This window comes from Callospermophilus lateralis, chromosome 16 (genome assembly GCF_048772815.1).
Source record: "Callospermophilus lateralis isolate mCalLat2 chromosome 16, mCalLat2.hap1, whole genome shotgun sequence".
NCBI classification, from domain to species: domain Eukaryota; kingdom Metazoa; phylum Chordata; class Mammalia; order Rodentia; family Sciuridae; genus Callospermophilus; species Callospermophilus lateralis.
The window spans coordinates 82979557-83000869 of NC_135320.1; the positions used below are offsets into that span (position 1 = coordinate 82979557).

Here is a 21313-nt window from a genome sequence, read left to right on the forward strand (position 1 = left end):
GTCTGGTGCTCAGGCGACTGTTTCCTAGAAGGGAGGAATGTGTAGTCTTTGGGAAAGCCAGCCTCACGCGCCCCCCCCACCCCGCCCCTTCTTTTTTTCTTTTAAAAACCGCCTACATAACATAGGCAGAGCCAGTGTGAGGTCACACTTCCTGCCTGGTTCCTGCCAGTGGTATTCAAGACAAAGGCAGGGCGAAGATCTCACAGAGTCTCCTGCAGGAGCAGCAGGGGATTTGCAGCCCTTGAGACCAGAATGTACTATGGTCGCTACAGGGTGTTTTTCTAAGCCAATGTGTCACCACTATAGCTGCAAGAACATGAGGAAATCTTTCAGTGAAGAAATTCTACTTGCTCATCCTCTTTTTGACATTTAGTTCTGAGTACTGCATAGCCATGCCCTTTATCCAAATCACTTATATTGATAATGCATTGATGCTCTTAAGTTCAAAATGTTATTAAATAACAGGAGCATGATTTTATGCAAAGTCTTATGGTGGTAATGTATCGACCTAGCAAAGTTGGGATTAAAAAAAAAGAAAAAAACTCGATGGGTAGCATTTTAGACTTTATATTTTAGTAGCACCCAAAGAACTTGGTACTGTTTGTGAGTCCCCACACTTCTGTGTTACTGAAGAGATCAAAGAAATATGTGTTCCGGGAACATTGAGGTAGCATTGGGTACTGGAAGGTGTGTGGGTTTTGAAGTCACACAGAATGAGTTTCAAACTCTTTGCTGTATTGGCTATGTGGCCTCAGACTTGTGAATTCAGCTTTTAGAGTTGCAATTTTCTCAACTATAAATATAATACTACATACTTCACAGGATGATTTGAAGAATTAAATGAGAAGAAAGAAGAGGGAAGTCACGAAGTCAACACACGCCTGCAGGATGCACTCCTTCCGGTTTTCTGCAAGCCCACACCTTGTCTGAGGCCTCTGTGGGGAGGCTTGTAGAAAAGCTGTTTTCCACCATTGGTTCTCAGGGTCCCTTTAACTTTGAGGTTCTGCTGCATGACAGAGTCTTCTGTAGAACATGACCCAGGCAGCAAAAGCCATCAGCAGGACTCAAATCCTGGTAGGACAGTTCCTGCATGTACTCTTAACTGGGAAGCAATAATAGTCCTATCAGATGTTTTCTGGGAGCCAGGTCCTATAGTAAGCATTGTAGATAAGAGGCCTTATTTAAGCTTCACAGCATCCTAGAAAGCAAGCTGAATGATCATCCACTCTAGCTGGAGGTGCAGGGAATGCGGCTCCCTCTCCACACTGCAAAGGGCTGGAATCCAGGCTTGAGGCTCCCCATATCTCTCCTGTCCTCAGGCTTCTCATCTCCTAGTTCAGGTTGGAATCTTTAAACTCCGTGTACCCTGTGCCCAGAAGGCCTCCCTACTATCACAGGGTTTCCTTCCGCACCTCCCTCAGCTCTTCATCCAGCACCTCCTTACTAACTTGATGCTCCTCCTTAGTAGGTTTCAGCTTGCAATATCCCCTGCACTCCATTCCTGGAACGATCAACACATTCTTCACTTAGAACATGAGCTTTAGAAGACCAGACAACTTTATCATTTTCCCTAATTTCTCTTTTCCCTGTATGAAGAATAGTGCACTCCATGTAATAGGTTATCAATTAGTATTTGTGGAATCAATGAACAAATGAATGGAAATCCAGGCAGCTGTGACTTCAGAACCTTTGTTCTTCCTTATGCTAGAATTTGGTGTTTCCAGAAGTACATTCCACAGAATGCTCAGCCCTCTGCTATTAACAGAAACACTAAGCTCTAGCATACGGAAGTGTATATGGGGAATTTAAGTACAAAAAAATCCTAGAAAAAATACACTTTTTAAAAACAGACATCTCTATAGGCTTTTAAAATGATATTGGGCCTTGTGACCATATATGAGGGAAAAAAAATCTTAGAATTTCTTGAAATTATTTGCCCTTGTGAAACTTTCATTCAGATAATATCTCCCAAGACCTGTGTCCCAGAGCTGTGCTTCAGAGGCTTTCCACATGTTGGGAATAACATAGGATCTTATAGAAGTAACTAGGCCTCGGGAACTGACTGTCCTTAGGATGCACTGTGGTAGACAGAATGCTTGAGAACACTGGGAAATTCCCATACAGATTGCTGATTTAACTAAGCAATTCTTATACTATAACCAATGAACAAACAGGCCTTTTTACTTAAATTTTTCACGTACTCATGATTTTTTCTCCTACCCCAGATTTCATCTCCCTAGGGAACTTTGTGCTTCATTAGATGGCATACCATTCTGTGTAATGGCTCAGGCCAGAAAATTGGGAGAAATCAGTACGACTCCCTGTGTAGCTCCTGACTGTGACATGTTCTCCAGCCCCACTGTATTCTCTGGGGATAATATTCCAAGTGTCTCTTGGCCTCTCTCCAATACATTTTCCAAGACACATCCAGAATGAGCTCTTCACTAGGAATATCTGAACATGCCACTCCTTGGATTAGACCCGTCAAGGGCTTGCTGTTGCAAAATCATCCCTGTGGCTTATTAGTTTCTGTGAAAATAGTTGTACCTATTTTCCAGCCTTGTACCACATTTCATCCCATCTTTCTTCTAGAATTTAAGCAAACTCACTTTCAGCTCTTCTAGCTTATTCAGGAGTAGTTCTACCTCAGGCCCTTGGAACATGGCTGTTTCCTTCATCTCTTCATCTCTTTTCCAAATAGCATTTTCTTGGGCAGTTTCTCTGACTCTATCAGACCTGGTTATAGATTTCACAGCTGTTTAAGCTTTGCCTTTGGAGCATGCGTCACAATTTCAGTTAATGAACCATGTTTTTATTGATATTATTCTCTCCTGCTCCACTGTAAGCTTTGGGGTCATAAGAACCAAGCTTTTATAGTTTGATATTACGTGTCTACGATTAGCACAGTAGGTACTGTCTTGTGCACAGTAGGTAGTTATTAATATTAAAAACAGGATCTTCTGTTGCCTAAATCTGGCCAGGCTCTTTGCCACACATAGCACAGAATTTCATCAGAACCAGAAGGAGATACATGGGTCAAAGCCTGGAAGGGCTAATAATCTGGAAGGAGTTGGCGGCTAACCATTTTATCCCAGCAATTAGGCCACAGTAGAAATCCACCTACAAATCTTAGTGTTTTGTAGCAATAAACTCTTGTTTCCCCACAAGCTGGCTTTGCCATGGGTCAACTTGGCTGTGCTGATTAGTTGGGGGTGCATGTAGGTCAGATCCTGTGGCAGCTCATGCACATTTTTACAGATCCTTTGGCTCACTGCATGGATCGAGCCCAAAGCTCTGTCCCTATTGAATCCCTTCCATTGACTTTTAAAATGATATTGGGCCTTGTGACCATATAAGAGGAAATAATAAATAAAATAAATCCTGGTCCTCGAGTGGATCTGACTCTGAAGCAAGAACATCAGCTTCTCCTGAAAGCATCCCAGGCCAAGGGGGCTGAGGCTTAGATATGGAAAGAGACCAACATGGCTCTCAGTGACAGACAGAGATGCATGTTCTAGCTGGCTCCTTTTCCGTTCCACTTTTCTCTGTTCTCTCCCCTACTTCATGTCCATCTTCTGAGCCTGAACAACTATCCTGGGACTCCCAGTTTAGCACCCTCTATAAGAAACAGCCAAGCTGGACTCTCTCACCAGAGTCCATAATTGCATGAGGCTTAATCCTATTTTAAACATCTGCACATTGTCCTCCGTTCCTGGTTCTGCTTCTCTGTGTCAGTCTGGTGAGCACCCTCTGCCCCAGGTTGGCTGCACGTTGGCTGTAGCCGTCCTTTCATTCCAGGAGCAAGGCTGGAGGGTCAGCCTCCATGGGGGCAACCCCTTCTGAACTGAGAGGGAAGAGAAAAAGAGAGCTGGCCGAAGCACTAATGGCATTTAAAATGTTTATTTTTTAGTTATTTGTTTTGATGCTGGGGATGGAGTCCAGGGGTGCATCACCACTGAGAAAAGGATCTCAAGAATTTGCTCAGGGCCTCACTCAATTGCTAAGGCTGGCCTCAAGCTTTCAACCAATCATCCTGCCTCAGCCTCCTGAGTCCCTGGGATCACAGATGTATGCCACCACTCCCAGAATTGTCCTCTGAAATTTCCACTCATGTGTCATTGGTCGAAGAATGTTGCATGGCCAGGTTGTGTGTCATTGGGATAGAGAAGTACACTCCACCAATGGAGTGTCACTAGGCAACATTGTGGGAAATAATACAAAGGGAAACAGGAAGGAGGGAAAAAGTGGGAATCCTTGTCTGATTTATTACCTTATTAAATTTAGTCTGTTCGCTTTAGCAAATTTAGTCCTCCGCTTTAGTGACAAATATTTACATCTCTCTCTTTGACTTTAAAAATATGTATTTGCTGCTTCTCCCTAAAGGATACCCCCAAATCCCATTTGGTCAAGACAGTATACTTCAAGTCCAGGATTTTATAATGATCCCTACACATCAGTGTGGTTCCTCTTGAAATGAAAACTTCTGAACCATTTCCCCCCTCTGCCCACACTCAATACTGGGAGAAGAATAGAATAACATCCACCAAAGCTCTCCTACTTAGAAAGGTGAGTGATGGTGGTCATCCAGGAGTAGCGCACATGTGGGTGCTCTGGAACAGAAAGCCCAGATGCTGTACAGGCCCTGGACCCGAGTGGGGGATGTTCCCTGATGCAGGCTCTGGTTCTGCAGCTCAGAACAATCATCTGTGGTTCTTTTCTCTACCGGCTGGAAAGAAAAAGTGCTCCTTTTTCATTGCTTTCATCAATCTCCTCCAAAGATTAGAGAATATGACTTCCCTGGGTAATGTTTTCAACTTGTACAGGTTGGCAAATGGAAAGTTATTTAGAAGTTTCAATCACCTTGAAACCAAGTTAGCACCCCTTTACTTGTGCATTTCATTAAAAACACATTGAGCATTTTTTTTCCTGTTTTATCCCAGCAAGTGTCCTATGCCTATATCCATTCCATACTTGTAATTCTTTTGAGACCTACTTACCTTTTGTGTGTGTGTGCTGGGGATTGAACCCAGGGGCACTTTACAAATGATCTATACCCCCAGACCTTGCTTTATTGTATATTTTGAGACAGGTTCTTGTTAAATTGCTCAGGGACATCACTAAATTGCCGAGTCCTACTTCAAATTTGTGATCCTCCTGCCTAAGCCTCCCAAATTGCTGGGATTAAAGGTGTGCACCACCTCTCCAGGCAGCCTCTTTCTTTTCACTTGCTGGCACTTTGAACTTATCAGGTTACCCATTTCTTGGGTATCAGGTGTCCTATGAATACTTCATGGATTCTGTCTTTAAATATTTTTCAAATTGTTTTTATGAGAACTAGATGATGTTGGCAATATAAGTTCAGATCAGATCCTGAAATCCAAATGCCACCAAAGTGTTATCTAGCCTGTAGGTAATATGGGAGTAAGGATAGGGATTACACATATCAAAAGTTGGAGAACATAAGAATAATTCAGTTTTGAGTTATGTTACAATATAGACAAATAAATCATAAAAATATCAAACCATATTTAAATTGTCTCACTTTGATTCCCTTGTAATAACAACAGAGTATTTCACGTCCAGTCAGTGATAGAAGAATGAAATCTCTAGCAGTTTCTTCTGAGTTTTAGAATCTAAAATCTCTACCTGGTTAAATTCATAGCAGAACTTTTATTATTTGCCTTTAGACTTGACTTTCATACAGTTGACATTCTCAAACTTCATTTATTGCTGATGTGTCTTTTTTGAATTATGTAATATTTCCTGCAACTAGAATTCCTGTCTCCTGAAAGTGCTTTAGATAAACGAGAGTTCATATTCAAATGACAGGTTTTTGTTTTTGTTTTTTTTTTTTTTGAGAGCAAGAGATACAGAGAAAGAGATGGAAAGAAATAGATTAAGAAATGAGGGGGCAGAGGAGGGGGGTCTACAGAGCAGGAGATTAATTAGTTAGTGGAAACATGGTAATACAGTCTTAGTAAAAGCATACATCCCAGGTAGCAATGATGGTGTTTGTTTCATCTCTGTCATCTCCAGCAGCAAACAAACAGCTAGTTGGATGCAAAGTAAGTTCTCAGACATTGTGTTTTCATGGAATCACAGAAAGAGAAATAGGACTTCTCTTGAAGATTGTTATGAGTAAATACTCTTGAAGATTGTTATGAATAAATAAACAGGTCTCTGAAAAAGGTGAGAAAGGACATTAGGAGACACTGGGCATCTGTACTAAGTTTGCAAAAAATGTAAATTGTGTTCTACCCAAGTTAATCCTCATTATAACTAAAAGGAATTAGGTTTAGAATTTGTGTTTACACATAAGGAAAAGTGAATCAGAGAAGTATCCCAAACATAGTGATAAAGTGTCAGGTCTAATGTGAGAGGCCATCCTCGCACGTGATTTGAGTTACCTGCCTGGCTGGACAGTTGTGTCAGAGCTTTCCCCACCCTTCTCCAGGTCTGAGGGTTTGTCCGAGCAGAGGAGTGTCTAGCTATTACCCCGAAGACCCAATCGTCTCCCCTGACCTTGGGATGCTGCCCCCCTTAATCTTTATTGGATGGGATTTTCCCAAGAATTTTTTGTTCCTCAATAAAAGTCCACTCCCTGGACATTGGGTCAGGGGAGATGATTGGGTCTTCGGGGTAGTGGCCAGACACACCTCTGCTCGGACAAACCCTCAGACCTGGAGAAGGGTGGGTAAAGCTCTGACATAGCTGTGCCTAAACGGTCTCGTCCAGCCAGGGAGGTAACTCAAATCACTAGCGAGGATGGCCTCCCACAGTCTAACATAAAATTCTCAGTCTTATTCCAAATCTCTAACTCTGATGTGTTTTATATTTTCAGTTGCTTTTTTTTTTTTTTTTAAAAAAAAGGGGGGGTGGGGAGAAGCAAACAGTAGCAAGACACAAGTTAATGGATGGACTTCCTTCAAATTTGCAGTTTCCTATGATCTTCAAGACATTTATAGTTGAAAAAAAGAGAAAGAAAAAAAGAAAACCAAAGGGTGTTTACGCTCACCCTGGAGAAACTGGCTTTGTTGAAAATTTCGAAAAAATGCAAAGGAGGAAGTAATACAATACCTGACCACAGAGTGTGCTGCCTCAGAATTTCTACTAAGGCAGACTGGACTGCGGGGTTAGGCTTGTGCTGACAAATTCTCTACCCCTGCTCCCCCACCTTCCCCCAGAAGCAAACTGTTCTATCTGAATATCTAGCAGTTACCTTGGAGATGTTGTTTTTGTTTTGTTTTATTGATACTGAGATAAATTGCAAATGGCCAGTTGCAAGTGACCCTGCTTGTTGCCCCAATGCTGAGACATACTGTATCCAAATGACCTCTTTGCATGCTGGGCTACTGAACTACCCTGTTAAATGCCTTAAGATCAGGAATTAAGCATATTCATCATTATGTTCTTTGAACCCTAGTGTACTTGGCACATTGTAGATAATGCTCATGGGAAGAAATGGAAGTATAATCATATTTTTTTTCAGCATTTGAATCACAATTATCAAAAATGAGGCATCATTAGTTACAGAGTCTGCAGAGAACCCTCCTTTGAAGCTCACTTCTCCTTCAAAGCATTGTCCCAACACTTCTTCCTTATGTCTTCTTCCCTGACTTATTGGGTCAGAATGAATCTATTCCATTAGGAGCTCTACTTCAAACAGGTTTGTATTTAGGTTCATACTGGATTTTGTGGTTTCTATCACACAGGTCACCTTCATATGGGTACCTAGTTTTATTTTTCTTCATGAATATGAAATTCCAGCAATAGGTAGGAATTAAATAAAAATGTGTAGAGTGCTATGAACTGAATGTTTGCATCACCCTAAATTCATATATTGAAGATACAGTCCTTATATGATGGTATTTGATCATGAAGGTAGAGCCCTCATGAATGAGATTAGTGCCTTTAGAAGACATAAAAGAGATCTCTCTTCATCGTGGTCACACAATGGACACTGTGGGAAAGTGTCCAGCTGCAAATCAGGAAGAGAGTTCCAGGAACCAAATGGATGGGCATTTTGATCTTGAACTCCCTGGCCTCAAGAATGGTTAGAAATACATTTCTCTTGGTTAAGCCACCTAGTCTATTGAACTTTGGATAAAGCAGCCCAAGGAAGACACTAAGTGGTTAAACAAACATGTGAATATTATGCGAATGCATCTATGCATGCTGTCTACTGCCTTTGAGGGTGCCATCTCTGTTCTCAAGGAAAGCAATGACCACTAAGAGACTCAGTGTTGGTTACTGTTAATTTGTATAGCTGGTACATTCTTCTGCTCACCCCTGCTCCACCAGTGTTAACTAACAATCCCGGCAGCGTTTCTGTTTTGGAGAGATTGCCTCTAAAAGCCAACACCAAAGGGATCAGGAATATGAATGATAGCTCAGTTTCTCCAGAGATTTGCCTCTCATTTAATTATTTTTTTTAATTTTGCAATTTATTGGATAGCAAATTGTAATTTGGAATTATAATCAGTATAAGCCATTTGTACCAGTTATTATTTTTGTCACCCAACTTTCATTTTCTTTCAAGTAGCAGCATCCCAATTTTGCTTTAAATCACATATTCACTCCCATCTCTCAGTCGATGAGTTTTGGGCTAGTCTCCACTCTCATCTGCTTGATTGGGAAATGGACTCAGGTCTAAGCTAAATCATCAGTACAAGTCAATTCCATGGCCACCTTCTTGGGTCAGGATTGGGCACTGAACTTAATTTAGGCCAGTGAGAGAGTGACTTCTAAGACTTGTTCTTACGTTCATTAAAATGTTACACTGGCAAATCTGATGCTGTCACCCAGAATCAAATTAATTCCTATGAAACAGAGTGAAACATGTTATAATTTGATCTTTGAATCAAATGGACCCAGAAGAAAAACTCATTCATTTCCCCAATGAATAAATTTGGGTTATTCTGAAGCCTTTTTTTCATTAAATTTTACAAGGTGAATCTTACCACCCTGCAGGTCTGAAACTTGTATACATGAGAATCATTTATGGTGACTTGTTAAAACACAGTCCCCAAAACTGAAATACAAATTAGTTCCCAATAACTTGCATTTTAATGAACAACCCAAGTAAGTTTAATGCAGATGATTGGTGGGCCAAAGCTTGACAAATACTGATAGGCTCAGTAAAAGTGATATCAGAGAACAACAAAAATTAAGAGTAGATGCTAAGTTTCAATATAACAGCTGAAAGTGAAGAGCCCATCGTTTGTCAGGAGTAGATTCCACATACAATGCTTTTCTGTTTAAGGAACACTTGACTTATTTCTCATTATTATTTCTTCCTGTTTTATGTGGTATGGTCACATGTTGCTGTTTGTCTGGGACTGCCCAGTGAAATCATTTCTTCCAAATCTAAAAGTCTTTAATATCTTAGAAGCACAGGTGGTTTCTGAATAGCATATGAACTTATAGTAAACATAAACTTACATATATATGTATAATGTCATCTGAAACGTCTCAGCATTCTTAGCATTGGCTTGTTCTAAGAACATGACATATAAACCTGTAGCAAGTAACAGTGAGAAATACTTTGGAAGTGTGGAAAATGCTCTATGAACTTGGTGAAAGACGATGCCCCTGTCCTTTCCTCCTTGGCTTGGAGGTCCCAATATCAGTGAATAATTCTGGAACAGCCATCATTTCCAGTCAATTAATAAAGGGATATGGTGACAGAGAGGCAAGATAAGTGAGCTTTATTTGTCAGGTGAAGAAAATAATGTTAATACCATTTTCAAAGATTTTTTAAAATTTCTAGAATGGCAAGACATGCCTGAGGTGTCTATTGTAGCATGTCTGTTTCTGATAAACTAGTGAATTTAAAAAATAAAAAAGCAAACAATCTTTGAGTTGTTTTGTCTTTATTGATGTTAATTAAAAATATTAAATAAACACCCAAAAGTACCATTCCTGTGTTTTATATGTAACTCAGATTATCTGGTATAGTAGTAACTTTTTTCCTCCCTTAAAATAGAAATATAGTTGTTAACTATTCCAGGAAGTTTTATGGTTCCACATTTGTATTTTTAATGTTGGAGGAATTTAGAGCCATGATTTCTGCCTAACGACTGTTGTTTCAAGATAATTTGCCCACTTCTTGTTTGGTTCTGCTGAAACACAGCTGTAAGTTCTTTCTTTCTATATTTGGAGACTGAGTGACTGATGGCTAGCATCAACCATCTGTAAGAAGGGTGTCTGTGTGAAAGAGAGGAGAGGGGACATAATGATACCCAGCTCCACTATATGGCTCAGGAGTCATTATCACATTGCCTCTCTTCTGTATCCCTGTCCTGATCCTGACCTCAGACTCCATATGGCCCAAACCTATATAAGGATTTTGTCATTTTTATCAGATTAACCCCCCCTTATAATTAATATTATCTAATACCCTCTCTACTTTTTTTTTGGGGGGGGGAGTACTGGGGATTGATCTCAGGAGCACTCGACCACTGACCAATATCCCCAGCCCTATTTTGTATATATTTTTTTAAATTTGGAGACAGGGCCTCACTGAGTTGCTTGGAGCCTCGCTTTTGCTGAAGTTGGCTTTGTACTACTGGCCTCAGCCTCCTGAGCTGCTGGGATTAAGTTGTGCTCCACTGCCACTGTGCCCGGTTCTTCTCTACTTTTCTAAAATTAAATTCATTGAAAATGAAAAACTACACACACATTTTAAAATATCATTATAACAATACTAATATTGACATAAAATATCAATATAACATTGCTCATACAATGGAAATTATTCATAATAAAATATTTCAATACATAAAATTCAACCTTGACTTAGGAAGAGATATAAGAAGTAGTCAAGTGCTTGCACCTAAATTTAGATAGATACACCCTGAATGTAACAGCTACAAACACAGATTGATACAGGTGCATCCTAGCAGTGCCTCAAATACTAAGTGTGGCTTATGGACTGGGAACATGACTTCTTAAAATGGAATAAACTATTAGTAATGTTTAGAAAAACAGTACAATCTTCCCTTGTATTATATACTTGCAATGTAGATTAAAAGTTTTCAAAAATACTTTGGTCTTATATGTGAAACTCAGTTCTAGGCATAATTATAAACCATTTTGTTCACCCATATGAATGTCTGAACCAACATTCAAAAGTTCTGCCTGACATGGGGCAATTCTTCAAGGTGTCAGACTGCATTGTGCATTTCAGGATGTCTGGTAGCCCTGGCTCCTCCTCACTAAATAGCAGCATGTACCCCAATCATATAGCAACCTCCCCTACTTTTCCAATGGGTCCTCTAGAGGATGATATTAATTCCATAGAAAAACACTAGTTTATATAATCCACTCAAGCCACTTATTAACATAAGACTTCATTTGCACTTTTGTTCTTTTAAGTTGCATTATCAGAAGGACTAAAGTTCTCATTAAAATAGAAAAATCTTCTCTTTAGTTGTGGATAGGTGGATTCTCAACAAGTAGTGGACAGTGAATAGGATATGTTATCCTTTGTGTATTTAAATGACACTTATTTAAATGGCACTAAAATTTTTAGTCATTATATAATAATATTCATTTTTTTTCTCTGTAGCTTATGTTTCAGCAGGTGTTCTTCCAGGGTTCAGCAAGGTTTAGCTCTACATTGAGAACCAGAAACTTGATTGCTGGTATTGTCACTGATGCTGGAGAAAATTTGTCCTTATTTTGAGCATCATTAGCAACTTTTGATACAAAGACCTCAGTAGCAGAGTTTAATCAACATAGCTGAAGCCAGAACTTTAGCTACAAGGGAGATTGAGAACTTGAGTTTCTGATACTTGCATCTTATTTAGTGGGAGATTAATCCTGCCTCCATGATTCATAAGGGGGTGAGACTATCAGTTTTGGTAAGGTCATGCTGTGTAACAAGCAATCCCCAAAAAGTAAATATATATTTTTAAATAAATACTTATTTCTTTATATTGCATACCAGGTGTAGATTATCAGTGGATCCTGAGCTTATCATAATAATCTGTCTGGGTTGCTAGAGCAGCAATCATCTCAAATACTGTTTTTAAACTGTATTAGGTACTGAGAACTTGGTGAACTGGCTTTCAACATTGCAATAATAAAGATTACTTCTAATGTTATTTTATAGCAAATCAAAAGGCCACACATAATGTTAAGGAGGGTGTTATGCATATAAAGGAAGATTTTAGGAATATTGGATGCATTGATCTAATGAAATCATGTGGGAAATTCTCAAACATGGAAAAGAGTACAGATGTAAGACCAACATCCACTAGATACTGTTTATTTATATCTTTTCTATGTATCACCACGCTCAGTGTAGCTCAGTAGCTATTAGCAACACAGTAGGTGATGAATGAGTGAATGTTGAATAAAAGGATGAATATGAATTTGGTTGCTTAATTTACCAAATTTACTATAATTGAAGCTTAAAGAGTTACTTTACTATTTTAAATCCACAGTGAAGCAAGATAAATATAAGTGTCATTTGTATGCAGTGATGCACTTAGAAAACTTGAGAGCCAGTGTGGTACAGTGCAAAGAGAAAAAAGATGTTTAAAGACAATATTGCTTTGTGACCACTTGTAGGATTTCTTTATGGCAGGGACATTATCCTATAGCAGGGTCATTGTCTCCTGCACTTAGAGCCGACTTAGGGACATAGTTCTGGCATCGTTAGCTGTGTAGCCCTGCAAGAGTTTCATCAGTGTAGCCATGGGTGCTCCACCTGCCCGCGCATGCACAACACTTTCTTCACTTAGTAATATGTTTGTGGTACTTTAGGAAATCTTCTAGACTGTGAAAAGGAAGACACTTGTGCAGTTGTGATTGTCATGCGATAGACTGACAGCATAGTGTCTGCCAGGAAGTATGCATTCAGTAGGGTTCACACTTCTAGCTCTGTAGGGGCGACCATTTGCTCTATTCTTAATGTGGAATGGAATGGATACCTAATAAAGTGTGCAGTGCATTTATAGAAGTTTGCCCAAGGTGCGAGGGAGAGGGGTTTGGGGAATAACAATAACAATTCTCGGGCTTCATCTTCAAAATTCAAAGGTCCAACTCTTCACAACCGCCAATGGGCGCCTAGAGCTCCTGTTCCCTCCTTGATGTCTGGGGCCGCCCGCGAGCCGCCTCCAACCGCCGCCAAGCCCCGCCTTCCAGGGCGGCCCTCCAATCGGCGGCGCCGTCCTAGCCCAACCCTCGTGGGTCACGCGGCGCGACCGGGCCCGCTTCCGGTGCGTCGCCGGCGGCTGACGTCGCCAGGCCCCGCGTCGCGTCAGGGCTGTCCGGCGGCGGCGGCGGAGGTGGAGGCGGAGGCGATGGCAGCGGACCCTGAGCGGGCTTGAGGGCGCGGACCCAGCTCCCTCCGGCGCTACCTCGGGCCGACCCGGCGCTGCCGTCCCCGCTCGCCCCACGTCTGCTCCCTCCCTGGCCGCTGCCTGGGCGGAGGCGGAGGCGGAGGCCCGGGCTGGCCGCCCTGCTCGTGCCCCGGCTCGGCCCCAGACGGCCCGGCTGCTGTGCGGAGAGGAGGCCGAGTCGGTAAGAGGCGGCGGCGGGGCCTGGAGGCCACCCGGCCCCCGCCCGGCCGCCCGGGACGCCCCCGCGCCGTGTCGCCCTCCGGCCGGCTCCCAGCCCGCCGCGCTCGCCGCAGCTCGCCGGCCCTATTGTCTGGGCGCCGCCGCTCCCTCTCCCCTCCCTTCCTTCCCCCAGCCGAGGGCCAGCGGCTGTCAAACCTGGAGGCTGCTGGGCTTGGGGCCAGCCTGCCCAGCCTTTCCTGCCCTTCTGCCGCCCGCTCTGCGTCCAGCCTCACCTCCCACCTCCTGTGGCCCCTCCGGCATTCTCTGACCATCGCTCCACTTGCTTGATGTCTGTCTTACCCATTTTCTCTTCCCCTCCACTTGTCATCTCCCATAGCTTCCACTGTCCTTCCATTTTTTTTTGCTATTCTTTTTTCGCTTTCCTCCCTGTTTTTATTCCTCTTCATGTTCTGCTTTCTCTCTTTTTGCCTCAACTTTTCTCCTTCAATAGATTGACTTATTTTGTAAAAGTAACTTGATTAAAATCTCTCTTCATCCTTCTGTCTTTCCACAAGAAAATGAAACCTTGCCTTTTCTGGTACCTCATTCCTAAGTGTCACTGGGTATTATTATTATGAGCTCTAAGTTTGATCCTAGAAAATGTTAGTGTAACTGCCTAACCATCCCTTACTGAGTTCTTCCTGTGAAGAACAGCAAAAATTCTGATTCGATTTCTACACAGACATTTAAGTAACTGCCTTATGTGTTGCACACCAACAAAACTTTTATTAAAAATATTCCTACATGTGTGTGTTCCATAACCCCAGTCTGGCCATGATTCCTGTTAACTCTTCAATGGCCTAATGTTTGCTCAGGCCATACCAAGAGGATGTCTCCAGCTACCCCCAAACCATGACTATTAAATTTTATTTCACAATTTTTGGAGCTGGTAGTCATACTATTTTTTCCTCCTTGCCTGTCAGATTCTTTCTGAGAGGAAGGGACAATTGGAATTTTATGTTTGTTATTATGTTTTTTGTCTTTTGAAATTGTGACCAATCCAGTGTAAAAAAAAAACAAAAACAAAAAACAAAAAAAACAACAAAAAAACCCACTTTTTAAAAAACTGTAGTCACCATAATCATTAGAAATTACAAATATAAAAAATTGTTTTAAGTATCTGTCTTATTCTCCAGTAATAATAGACTTCTTGATTATTGATTAGATTTTGATTAGATAATCTCAAAACACCTTCAAAGTCCTCAAATACTCATTAGTGAAAAAGGAGGCCATCCCAAGTGTTCTAGGTGGCCAAAAGTTTAATAGTTTTAGTTTAAATAGTCTCCCTGTGAATCATCTTGAGGGAAGTATGTATGTACTTTTTGTAGTTTTTTGTTTGACATCACTACCATTTTTAACATCAGTGTGGGTGCTGTATATTGAAATAGAAATAAATAGAGTAGAAATAAATTTTCACAGTTAAAATCCCCAACATTATTCCTTATTAAATATGAAGTATAAGAAAAATTTCAGTTGTGACTCTGTTAAATTGAATCTGCTGCCAAGGTAAGGCTTTATAGGTAATGAAACATTCCAGTCACGAGAGGAATTAATCAAAATCCTCACTGGCCAAGGACTGTGTCTACTGTCTTTGTCTTTGTATGTTTCCAATGTCATGTATTATAAAGCACTCAAATATTTCTTGAAATTAATTTGTTTTCTTAAGAATTTAAAAAATTATTCAGAGCACTCGGCTTTCTTAATTTTTCAAAATAGGAAATCATTTTTGGGGTATTTTCTTGGACATTTTCAAATTAAAATTTAAAGCATTTTAACCATTAGTAAGTTTTAAGGGCACATCTATTTATTCTTTTTTTAACTAGTTATCTTCCTATGTCCTTTTGCTCAATTCCCTATCAGGAGTGCCTCCAAGTTGCATAGTACTTTACCTAGAGATGTTGGTAATCTTCATTCAAATTAAAAAAAACTAGGAAGTATTTTAACATCTCATGTATTGTTTTAAAAATTGTTTAATTTTGTTCCCTTGCACTGTATTTCCTGTGCATTTTATGCATTGGAATCTAACTTTCTTTTTTTCCTCTTGAGGTAGTGAAAAGAAAATACTGAAGAATAGGATCTCAAGATGAGTAAAAAGCCCCCAAATCGTCCTGGAATCACTTTTGAGATTGGTGCTCGTTTGGAGGCACTGGACTACTTACAAAAATGGTATGGACAATGTAGAACTTTGACTTTAAGCACAATATCTATAGCTTCACATTACTGTTAACTCTCTGGTAGTAGCAGAAGCATTATTATAATCACAGTTTAAATACATGTGCATTGGTTTTTAGTTTCCAGTTTTAGCATTTAAAAACTTTAGTCAGTTATTTCATGTAATCGTTTTAGGTGTTTGAGAACTGGAAATAATTATCTACAACATGGGTTGTACAGAGTGTATTGGTATCTTAGTATACTTAACATGAGTTATGTTGAGAGAGGTTAAGAGGAAATTAATTCAGATAATAAGCTTCCCAAGTTTTAGATAAATTTCGATAGGTCTGTTTTCTTGCCCTGTATCAGAGGTGGTCTTTCATACTACTGAGTGTATTAATGGTTAGGCACAGTATTTTTTTCATAGTATACACTTTCAGAAATATCACCACTCTTCACCATCCCACCTAAAACCAAAATTGCACTTAACCTTCTCCTTTCCTGAAGGGCAGAACCTAGAACAAGTTGTTACTATCTCCCAAACTAGATGGGCACTCCTCCCATACATTGCTTTCTTCTCTTGTTTGGCCATCTGCTGTATGTGGTAAATTTAACCCTCCCTAATATATCCTTTATACATGATGTCAGAAAAGCGCATAAACAGGTATAAAACCACCACCTGCAAAAGAAGGATGGGAAACAACATGTAGGGTCACTGGGCTGTAGCAGATATAAAGGTAATTCCCCTCCTCCTCAGGAATGTGATCCTTATTCAGGCTAGCTAGCCCTTGCTCATGGTAGAGGTCCTCTTGGTTGCATTTTCAAGCCTCAACTTGAGAGAACCATTAGAGAAGTCCCCTTGCTAGAATTGGGTTGCCTTTGTTCTTCTTGAAGCCTGTTTATTTTGGTGAGGAGTCTAGTGATTTAGCAACTCCAGGGTGTTATTTACCAGACATTTTGACATTTTCTTTCAGTACAACTTCATAGTAGGCATGTTACACATTTGCTTTTGATTGATTTGCACTAAGTCAATTTCCTGAGTTGGCAATGGCAGACAAAAATTTGTTCAGTCATAATATTTGACTTTAGTCAAGGGTTTCTGTCTCTTTAATATCTGACCTTAGACCCCAGCATTTCCCTGACCCTCAGTTTAATGGCCTTGATCTTGGGCTCTGCTTTAGGACTGTTGACACTGCAACATCTGAGGTTGACAGGCATAGTTATTATACCCCTTTTCCTCAGTGGCATCTCGAGGTTCTTTCTAGAGGTCTCGAAACTCTTATCAGGTGGATAGTGTACATAATTGTTCTCTGGAGGGCTTTGAAAACATCTGGGAACCAGGCAGTAAATCTCTCCTATTAGTGACAATAAAGTATCTTTAGATATTGTCAAATGTCCACCAGTGAGGGATGGTGGAGAAGGGGAGGCGATGAAATGCTCCTGATTGAGAAATATTGCCTGAGACTGTGTAACAGATGATAGCAGTTTAGGCAGTAATTGGATTTTTTGGCTCTCATTTGGCCAAAAGGAGCTGTATACTGTGAAGCACACTATTGAATCTCTGTCATAAAATGAGTATAGAAATAATACTTATTTTTAATTTTGATGTTAATTTTAAGTTTTTAAGTTACTGGCTTTGGTATTAACTAGTTAATCTACATTAATATATTCTCTTAGGTTTCTCAACCTACAGAGTTGTAACTGAGCTTGCTTCCATTGTTGAAGAAGCATGTAGTTCATTAGTTTTTTCAGTAGTTTTCAGACAGATGAACATAACTTTTGTATTGGTGAGAAACTTATTTCTGCTGGTGATATGTTTTATAAACCAACAGCTGTTAAAATTTATGATTCAGTAGTTGAAAGATAAAGACTATAAAAAACTATTTTTAAAACTATGCCTAAATATATTTTTTAGTGTTCTGGGTTTCTAGATGATTTGGAATTTCAAAGAACAAATGAAAGTTGTAGCTTCTCACCAAGAAATTTCTAAGTGCTTATTAGAAAAGGTGATGTCATGTGTGTCCTCAATTGGTGAAGTTTAAATTTAATCTAATGACCCCAGTGATAATGATTGTTTGAAGTAAACATTAGCCTGAGTAATCTCATATATGATCATCATGAAATTTTTTATCAATTTAATTTTCATGAATTCATTCATATAAAGATTTGAGCATCTGCTTCAGGTAACTCCTTGATTAAAAAAGAAGTAAGAGAATTGTATATACATATTCTGAATAATTCAAATAAATAATTTTCTTGTGATTTTTGTTTTTCAATATCAATAGTTTCAAGAACTACTTAGACTTAGGTGAGTATTAAATTGTTAAGTGGCTTACCACAGAGCAATTTTAAATTGCTGAGATTAATTTATATGTGGCACAATATTTCTGTGAGACTTAATGTTTAATAAGTTTTATTTGTAAATGAGGTAAGCTTTATTCTTCATATTATTCTGTTTGTAAAGGGCCATTCTGTATTTTGTATCAATTCTATTTGATTATTGAGAAACTGACATTCTCATGAGGGCCAGAATAGTTAATCACTAAAAATATACAGAAATAATTCCCTTCCTCCCTCCTTTCTTTCACAGTGTTTCTTGTAACCATATTGAATGCTTCATGTTCCAGATTTATTCAGATCAATTTGAAAAGTATTGAGTCATATTTGATATAAATGTAGTTTAATTGTTATAGTCATTGGACTGGTAGAGAATAAATGCAAATCTTGCTGTTTCTGTACTTGACACTAAATAGTTTATCTGTTATTAATGAACTTACTTATCAAATGTTGATATGTTTCCTTTTAAAGAGAAATGCAAAAGGAGCCTAATGATAGTGGAATACTCAGAATACCAGTTTTCTTTGTTCTGTATGTGGAGGATTTTCATATATAAAGAAGAAAAAAATAATTTTTAATGTGTCCCTAGGAATAAAAGGATAAACTCTAAATGTAGTAGGCAAAAACAAACTAAAGTTAAGCTCCCTTAGTTTAAGATAGATTTGTTTAGTAAGAAGACTCACTCTGTTTTAGGAAAAGTAAATTATTACTATTTAAACAAACCATATCACATATTTCTTAAAGTTCAGGAAGATATCTTTTGAAGAGAAGCTTTTTTAAAGTAGGGATTTATTACTTTTTGTTTTCAAATTACATTTATACCTACATAAGAAAATAATTGATGGCTTGATTATTTTCCAGTACTAATGGGGGCAGACCCTAATAAGCCATTGAATGATTAGTCATTTTAATTCTAGTACTTGTTGTTTGATACTTGGATCTCTTAGACTAAACCTAACTCCTAGTGTGCACTATTAAAATTTTTGAAAATTTTGTAGTCTTACTTAAATTTTTTCTTTATCTGAATAATCAGTATAAGGATTTTAACATACTACTGTTCAATTGACACAGGCACGTGTTTTCTATCTTACCTCCATCATATTTTCCACTATAACCTCTGGTCTGTCCATCCAAACTTTGACATTGACTGTTATATTACCTTGAAAGCAGTAATATCATGAGAATCAAAATGATGCAGGTGTTTTGATACAGGAACGTATTTTGGTAAGCAGAAGGTGCAGAGTTGAAGTTATATTGGAGACACTATAAGTGGATAGGTTTAAATTGAGACATAATAAATTCAGAGAGTTATTAACCCTGTAAATATGAGTAATCCTTTAAATGTTCTGCTTATTAGCAAAATAGAAGCAGAATTACTGGCTTTTATTTGCAGATTGATTTTAAGGATCAAATAAACTTAAGTATTTAAACTTACTTTAAATTACATACATTTATACATAAATGTGTGTAATTTATACATATTTATACATAAATATAAAGCTTGAAGCAAATTCAAGGGAAGAGCTAGAGTTAAAAAATAATCATTTGGGGATCTGAGATTTAAGTATGTAAGGTTTAAAATGAAGCTTTAGTGTTATATAAAGAGTGGCCTGGAATTGTAGGAAAGCCATATCATTGCAAAAAGCTGTAGCAGTCTTCTTGGTGACAATCAAATATTTCTATAAAGTTTTATAGTTTATAGAGGACCCTTGCAAATATTAAAGCGTCTCATTATTCCAAAAATGTTCAATGATGAAAGTGGTAAAACTGGTTTTGACTACTGATTTAACTTCTGTCTTTTGATTGAAATTAAACTAGTTATTATGTAGAAAATGATTTAGTTATGAAAACACGACAAATAATATGCTGTGGTGTTAGTCTTAAAAAAATTTGAAGTAAAGAGTCAATTGAAAATATTCAGATGAGTTATGCTCTTCTGACTTCTTTTGGAATATTTCTATTTAATTCTCTTCTAGATCTAAAGAAAAGGAAAATGAAAGATTAAAAAATGTGGAGATGTCTCCAAGTATCAGAGTTTGATAGAACAGTATAAATTTGAATTGGCAAATGCTGTTTCCACACATTTGGAGGTTTTTGAACTGTATGGAACATTTGCAAATGTGAGTTTTTAAGATGTTCATAAGCAGAATCTTAATAGTGTGGGAAAATTGAAGAAATTAATTTGTAGCAAGTACAAATCACCTTCTAATTAAAAAATACATATATTCTGAATTAAAAAAAATATTGTTTTCCTAAGATATTCAAAGGAAAGCATTAGTAAAGATAAGTTGTATGATCTATATTTAGGGTAGGAGAATACTCCTGAGAATAAATATGTGGATTGACTTTTAATTATGAAATAATACTTATATTAGATGAGTTTTTAAATTGTAGGAGCATCAGGTGAATACTTTTATGTAAAATATAGGTTCTTTTGGTAATATGAATAAAATATTTGTCTCTTTATATTATGTGGGTTTTCTAAATTTGTATATAGTTGAAAAGTAATCATTGTTGACTCATTAACTACCTTAAAAACCTAATTTCAGAAAAGGTGTGCAATTGCATGTACTTTCTTTTTATATAGTTCAGACATTTTCACATCCAGATAATCATAAAATTTGAATCAAAAGTCAAATCTGAAACCATCCAGCCTAATCATCAAGCAGATGTGTACCAGTGTACAGACATTTTAGTTCTTAAGTGTTTAAAATATCTGCAAAGTCTTATATAATCCTTTTAATGATGATAAAGAACTGCCTCCTCCCCAAAAACACAAAGTGTGAAAAGCAAAATTAGAAATAGGGGAAAATAGAGTTATTATTTATTTTAAAACACATCTGGTCTCACTGTGATTTTTGTTCTTATTTTTTTTTCTTATAGTTTTCTATAAGAAAAGGAATACCGGGGAAAAAATTTAACTGGAAGTCAGGTTCTTCTCTGTTTTAATGTCTTTTCAGTCAGTGTTACTTTTAAAATGATCTTTCAGGTCCTTTGATTCTAAATTTATTTTCTTTTATATAGTTCACTTATATTTTAATCTCATTTTTAGACAGGCAAATAACAGACCCAAGGCAGAAGTATGCTAGACAAGGAAAAGTCACATATAGTTTGTTTTTTAGAAGAGAAAACAGTTAAGTACATGTATGAAGACGTGAAGATGTGACTCTACTTTTTGTACAACCTACAAACTGATTATTTCCTAGCCTCCTTCATAAATTTATAAAAGTATAAAATCTATATGTGTAATATGAATT

General features: G+C 38.2%; 1 protein-coding gene across 14 annotated transcripts in view; it reads left to right on the forward strand.

Annotated features, from left to right (window-relative positions):
• The first annotated feature begins 13266 nt into the window (after positions 1-13266).
• Positions 13267-21313, forward strand: part of Phf20l1 (PHD finger protein 20 like 1) — a 69463-nt gene continuing 61416 nt past the window's right edge. For 12 of the 14 annotated variants that reach the window (XM_076836372.2, XM_076836374.2, XM_076836375.2 and 9 more), the window contains exons 1-2: positions 13267-13530; positions 15615-15734. In XM_076836372.2, coding sequence (XP_076692487.2) covers positions 15652-15734 — 83 coding nt within the window. In that variant the 5' untranslated portion in view covers positions 13267-13530; positions 15615-15651. Of the gene's footprint in view, positions 13531-15614; positions 15735-20032; positions 20177-21313 lie in introns of those variants that run through there. The other 2 variants (XM_076836373.2, XM_076836381.2) reach the window with 2 other exon arrangements.